The sequence below is a fragment of the Eriocheir sinensis genome, chromosome 19, assembly GCF_024679095.1.
Source record: "Eriocheir sinensis breed Jianghai 21 chromosome 19, ASM2467909v1, whole genome shotgun sequence".
In the NCBI taxonomy this organism is placed as follows: Eukaryota; Metazoa; Arthropoda; class Malacostraca; order Decapoda; family Varunidae; genus Eriocheir; species Eriocheir sinensis.
In genome coordinates, this window is record NC_066527.1 from 15,910,011 (window position 1) to 15,916,988 (window position 6,978).

Here is a 6,978-nt window from a genome sequence, read left to right on the forward strand (position 1 = left end):
ACCTGTCGTCCCCTTGGTGCCGTGGGATCCTCAGACCACCTGGCTGTCCTCAGCACGATTCAAGTCGCCACACTGAGGGACGCCCCTATGATGCGTACTAACTGGCTCTGGGGCAAAGCCGATTGGGAGGGACTTCAGGAAGCCCTCTGTTGCACTCCCTGGCATACCATCCTCACAGGTGACGTGGACGAACAGGTCAGCACTTTCACAAGTACTGTTCTTTCCCTTCAGAACACTTACGTCCCTAACCATACCTTCAAGGTCAAGCCTCGTGACCAGCCTTGGTTTGGGTACGAGTGTAGGATGGCTGCCGACGCTAAGAGCAGGGCATGGAGACGCTTTAAAGAACATCCAACCTATATAAACAAGCTGCTCCACAAAGAAGAGTGTGCCAACATGCGAAGTGTGCAGCGTTTGGCTCAACAACGATGGCAGGACGACTTGAAGTCACGACTCTCTGGCCGCTCTGTGGGAAGCAAGGCTTGGTGGACTGCCCTCAAGGACCAACAAGGCCTCGCTCCTGAAGACCAAATTCCTCCATTAGACAGGGCGGACGGCTCGGTAGCCACCAGAAGCAACGACAAGGCAGAGGTATTGGCAGCATACTTCTCAGGGAAGATGACTGTCCCTGACCCTGAACGTCACCCACCTGCCATGGCTCAACTCAACACCGCCTCTCTCCAATTCATCACTATTACCACTGAGGATGTCAAGCAACAATTGCTCAAGGTCGACACCAAGAAGGCCCTTGGACCAGATGGGATATCTCCACACATCCTCAACCACTGCGCAGCCCAGCTTGCAGGCCCCATCACCACCATTTTTTAGAGCTGCCTTAACACCAGCAAGTGGCCTTCCCTCTGGAAAGCTGCTAACGTGGCAGCCATACACAAAAAAGGAAAGAAGACAGATCCTTGTAACTTCAGGCCAATCTCTCTCCTGTCCGTCCTTGGCAAAACCTTTGAATCTATTCTTGCCAAGAGGATCTCAGGCTTCTTCAACACACACCACATTCTCAGCGACAGACAGTATGGCTTCCGCTCCAACAGGTCTGCCAACGACATCCTCCTCAGCATGTCCTCTGCTTGGCAGCATAACCTCGACAGAGGACGCGACACTTTCGTCATCGCCCTGGACATCGCGGGAGCGTTTGATAGAGTGTGGCACTCCGGACTCATCTCCAAACTCCAGAGTGTGGGTGTTAGTGGCAGGCTCCTCCATCTCCTTCACGACTACCTCGAGGACAGATCGCTCAGTGTAGTGGTGAACGGTCACACCTCGGGGGAGTATCCTATTAATGCTGGCGTCCCACAGGGAAGTGTCCTTGGACCACTTTTGTGGAATGTGTTTTTTAATGATCTTCTCCACCTCATACCTGAAGCAAACGCCTACGCGGATGACTGTACCCTCACATTCCCTTGCGACGGTACAGATCACTGTGCAACCGTCGCCCTTATCAACCAGGTTCTACAGACCGTCTCATCGTGGGGACATCGTTGGCAGGTTGACCTGGCACACGACAAGACACAGGTCATGCTGGTCTCAAGGCGACGCTGCCCCCCAGCCATCCCCACTCCCCCCATAATCCTACAAGGGAAGGTGCTGCCCTTGCAACAGTCAATCACTGTCCTCGGCGTGGAGGCGAACAACAGCCTGTCCTTCACCAGCCACGTCAGGAAGACTGCATCCAAGGCAGCAGGACGGCTGAACTGTGTCAGGCGTGTCTCCCACCTCCTTGATGCGAAGGGAGTGTCGAACCTTTATGCTGCCCAGGTTCGCTCCCTCATGGAATACGCCCCCCTGACATGGTCATCCTGCCCTCCATCATACCTGGGTCTTCTCGACAAGGTACAAAACCGCGCCCAACGGCTCATCTCTCAAAGGGCCGCCCTAAACCAGCAGCAACCCACTCCACTACATCCTCTTCAGCAGAGGCGAGACGTGGCTGGCCTGTGTACCATCTACAAGGTACACATGCAGGCTGCTCCGCACCTCGCAACTCTCCGGCAACAGTGGGCAACACCACACGCCCACGCCACCAGGGTCGCTCTGTCGAGGGAACACCAGCTCACCGTGCCCTTTGTCAGAACGGAGACTTTCCTCCGCTCATTCGTGCCCCGATATACTAGACTCTGGAACTACCTGACAAGACACACTGACATTCACACATCTACTACACTCCACACTTTTAAAAAATAAGTGAACACCTGGCTATTGTCTAATGTACACCACTAACTTTATCACTGTACTGTCCACTATCTTGTAACACAGCTACAGTTAGTTAGTCGGAACCTTACCGGTAACTTTTGGTTGTCATGTACCACCTTATGTAATCATGCTTAGTAAATAAAAGAGAGAGAGAGAGAGAGAGAGAGAGAGAGAGAGAATGTATGGAAAATAAAATGAGAAAAGGAGGGAGAGAGAATTGGTTCGTTATGAGAGAAAGGAAGAGATATGAAGAGAATGAATGACGGGAGAACAGAGAATAGGAATAAAAAACGAAACCATAAAAGAAGAAAAATGAGATGAAAGGGCAATTAAAAGGAGGAGAAAATAAAGTGGATAGGGAACAAAAAAAAATGTTGAAGAAAATAAGAAAAAAAACAAGAAAATAAAAAAGCGGTATGGATAAAAAAGGAAAATAAGAGAAAATAGCAATACAAGAAATAATGAGTGTTAAAAAATAGAAAAAAAGTCAAACGAAAGAAAATAAGAAACTGAGAAGTGAAATGAGATGAAAAAGCAAGGAAAAAGGAGAAGAAAATAAGGGAAATAATAAGGAACAAGAAGAGAATAAGAAAAAATAGAACTTAGAAGATATAAAAAAGCGGATGAAAGAAAAAAGAAGCAATACAAGAGGTAGAAGACTATCAGTATGAGGAGGAGAGCTGATGAGACGAAGAGCCTTTGCCTCCACTCTGTCCAGAAGAGCTGTGTGAGTGGAGCCCCCCCACACATGAGATGCATACTCCATACGATGATAAGGAACAAGAAGAGAATAAGAAAAATTAAACTAAGAAAATATAAAAAGTGGATAAAAAAGAAAGAAAAAGGGAAAAGAAGCAATACAAGAAATAGAAAAACAGACAAACTAAAAAAATGAGAAAATGAGAAGAGAAATGAGATGAAAGAACGAGGAAAAGGGAGAGGAAATAATGGGAAGGATAAGAAACAAGAAGAAATAGTTGAAGAAAATAAGAAAAAGAAAACTGAGCAAATAAGAAAATTAATGAAAAAGGGGAAAGAAGAAAAGGAAAAAAAGCAATAGAATCAATAATTTGTGTATAGAAAAATAGAAAAATAGACAAACGAACGAAAGGGAAAAGAGGAACAGATAAAGAAAAAGAAAAAAGAAAACATAGACAGCGAATGAAAAATACCAAAAGCTGAAAATGGAAAGAGGAAGAAGAAAAAATATATATAAAAAGTAAAAGGAGGTCATTAAACGTAAGAGGAAAATAGGGAACAAGGAAAAAAATTATTGAAGAAAACAGAAGAAAAGGAAATAAGGAAACAAGAAAGTGTGGATAAGAAAGAAAAAATAAGAGAAAATAATACAGCAAATAAGGAATGTATAAAAAAAACAGACAGACAGACAAACGAAGCAAGGGAAAAGAGGAACAGAAAAAAAAATTCTAATATCGACAGCGAAGGAAAAATACCAAAATCCCGATCAGGAAGGAAAAAGAAAAAAAATAGAAATAAAAAAAAGTGAAAGTGCTCGACAGCAGGTGTGAGGTGTGGTAAGATAATTTTTTTTTTTTTTATCTTTTATTAATACTTTGATGTTCTGTGAGGTGAGTTTTTTGTCAAAGTGTCTTTTTGTTACCTGTTCAATGACGCCCGAGTGCTGATTGCTTACCTGTTAACCTGCTAATTAACAACAGGTGATGCGGGGTAATTAATATGATTTTGATGTTACAGAAGACAGAAGAAGGAAGTAGATGAAGAGGACGAAGAGGAGATAGAACAAGGACATATACGAATAATAAATGAAAATGGAGAAAGAAATAAGGAGAGTAATGATGAAGAAAACGTAAAAACACTAATGAAGAAAAGAATATGAAGACAAGGGAAAGAAGAAAAGACAGAACTAAGTGAAGAAAGATATTTTTTTCTTGTTTTTTTACGTTTCTGAAGCGAATACGGAAGAATGAAGAAAGAAGTAGAAGAGGATAAAGAACAAGAACATGACCAAGCGAGGAATAAAGATAAAGAAGGAAATAATAAGAAATAGTAATAATGATGAAGATAAAAAAATGATTACATGTGTTTCTTAAATTTTAACTTCATATTGTTTTTTCTCTTTATTATTTTCATTCCATATTCTCCTCCTTTTTATGTTTTATCTCATTTTCTTTCTTCTCTTCCTTTTATCCTTTTTACATCTTCTTTTACGAGTTGAGTTTCAAGAAGACTGTTGGAGGAGGAGGAGGAGGACGAGTGCGATAATGGTATGCTGTAAGAGGAAAGAAAATGGAAAGAGGAGGAGGAGGAGGAGGAGGATTAGGATTTGAGGTTATGTTAATGGAGAGAAGCTCAGAGGAGGAGGAGGAGGAGGAGGAGGAGGAGGAGGAGGGTGAGAGGGAAGAAGAGAGACAAGAGTGAAGTGGAGAAGTTTGAAGAGGTTGAGCACTCTCTCTCTCTCTCTCTCTCTCTCTCTCTTTATTTGTTTGTTTTTTTGTCATATTTGTCTTGTTTTCATCCTTTTCACCTTTTCTTTTCTTTCTTTTCTAATAGTATTTTTTTTCTTCCGTTACTTTGTATTATTATTATTATTATTATTATTATTATTATTATTATTATTATTATTATTATTATTATTATTATTATTATTATTATTATTATTTCTATTATTATTTCTATTATTATTTCTATTATTATTTCTATTATTATTATTTTTATTACTGACATACTATACTTCCTCCTCTTCCTCCGCCCCCGCCTAATCCTCCTCCTCCTCCTCCACACCTTCAATAAGAAGATCAAAGAACCCGCAGATAACAACATATGGCTGTGATACCCACGTACACACACACACACACACACACACACACACACACACACACACACACACACACACACACACACACACACACAGCTTTCCTTCCTCTTTTTTTCTTCGTTTTATTTTTTGCATCTTTTTACCGATCTTCTTTTTTCCTCCTTCCTGTTTTCTTCTCCATTTATTTATCTTATTTATTATTATTTATCCCCTAATTATTCTCTTCCTTCCTTTCTCTCCTTTCTATACAATTCCTTCCTTCCTTCCTTTCCTTCTTTCGTTCCTCCGTTCTTTCCCTTCCTCCTTATTTTTCTTCCTTGATTCCTTCCTCTCCTTCATTTCCTGCCTTCCTACTTTCGTTCCACACTTCTTTCTTTCTCTTTTCCTCATTTCCTTTTTTCTTCCTCCCTGCCCTTCCTTCCTTTCTGCCCTTTCTTCCTTCCCTCCATTTTTATTTTCCTTCTTTCCTCCATTTTTTTATTTTCTCCTTTCCTCTTTCCTTTTTTTCCTTCCTCCTTTCTTCCTTCCCTTCCTTCCTTCCTTTCTTCTTTCATTCTTTCTATCGTTCCTCCCTTCATTCTTTCTCTCCTTTCCTCCTTCCTTCCGTCCTTCTTTCCTTCCTTCCTTCATTCATTCATTCATTCCCCCTCCCCTCCCACCACAGTACACATAATCACTAACATAATAAGCTTCTAAAAATATTAATTAAAAGGCTCAACCAACGCCTGAACTCTCTAATAACCCTAAAAAGATCACCTGGTTACCAGACCACTAATTAACCTAAGCCCCCGCCAGGCGTTGGAACCGATCCCTTATGAAGTAGAATCCAATCCCATCTACAGACGATCAAAGATGATGTTGCACTAAAGAGGGTCGGTAACAAGGTATTTTAATTAGTCTTACCTGATGTTTACTACCTCCCGTCTACGGCTTCGCGTGAGAGAGAGAGAGAGAGAGAGAGAGAGAGAGAGAGAGAGAGACTGACTAAACAGTTTACGCGTTACCCCCAAACCGTGTAATCTTCCTGTCACAGCGCTTGGAAAACATCATTAATTCTATCATTATTGCATTCCTCAGGCTCATTACTTCCTCCTTTTGTCTTGTTTTCTTCATTTGTTCACTCATTTCTACCTGTTTTATTTATTTTTATCTTTTTTTTTTACGGTGACTTCTGAATTTTATCTTTTTCTCATTTTTTGTCTTTTTCTTCTCAAAGTTACATATTTTTATCTGTCTATTTTGTCTACTCTCATCCTGCTCCTCTTTCCTTCCTTTTTTCTTGTCTTTTCATATTTTTCATCATTTTTTTTCTTTTTTCATCAACTTACATATTTTTATCTATCTATTTTGTCCACTATCTCATTTTTACAGTGTCTGATTTTCTGTTTCTTTCTTTTCCTGTTCCTCTTTCCTTCCTTCCGTTTTTCTTGTCTTTCTTCATATTTTTCCTCATTTTTTTTCTTTTTTCTTCATCAACTTACATATTTTTATCTATCTATTTTGTCTACTTTTATCTCGTTTTTACAGTGTCTTATTTTGCGTTTCTTTCTTTACCTGTTCCTCTTTCCTTCCCTCCGTTTTTCTTGTCTTCTTTTTCCTCATTTTTTTTTTTTTTGTCTTTTTTCTTCACAAACTTACCTACTACTTTTGTCTCGTTTTTACTGTGTCTTATTTCCTGTATCTTTCTATATCTGCTCCTCTTTCGTTGCTTCTTTATTTTTTGTCTTGTTTTCATATTTTTATTCATTTTTATCTTTTTTATCTAGTCTTATCTATTTTTATTTATTTTGTCTGCTTCTATATACTTTTTTCATTCCTTATTTTCTGTGTTTTCCGTTTCCCTCTTTCGTCCCTTCTTTATTTTTGTCTTTTTTCATATTTTTATTCATTCTTACCTTTTATCGAATCTTATCTATTTTTATCTATTTTGTCTACTACTTTCTACTTTTTACATTTCTTATTTTCTGTTTTTT

At 39.9% G+C, this 6,978-nt stretch overlaps 1 protein-coding gene across 1 annotated transcript in view; it reads left to right on the plus strand.

Moving 5' to 3' along the window:
• Positions 1-828, plus strand: part of LOC127000986 (uncharacterized) — a 1,875-nt gene extending 1,047 nt beyond the window's left edge. Inside the window, exon 2 of the mRNA XM_050865160.1 lies at positions 1-828. This exon is cut by the window's left edge and continues 231 nt beyond it. Coding sequence (XP_050721117.1) covers positions 1-828 — 828 coding nt within the window.
• The last annotated feature ends 6,150 nt before the right edge of the window (positions 829-6,978 follow it).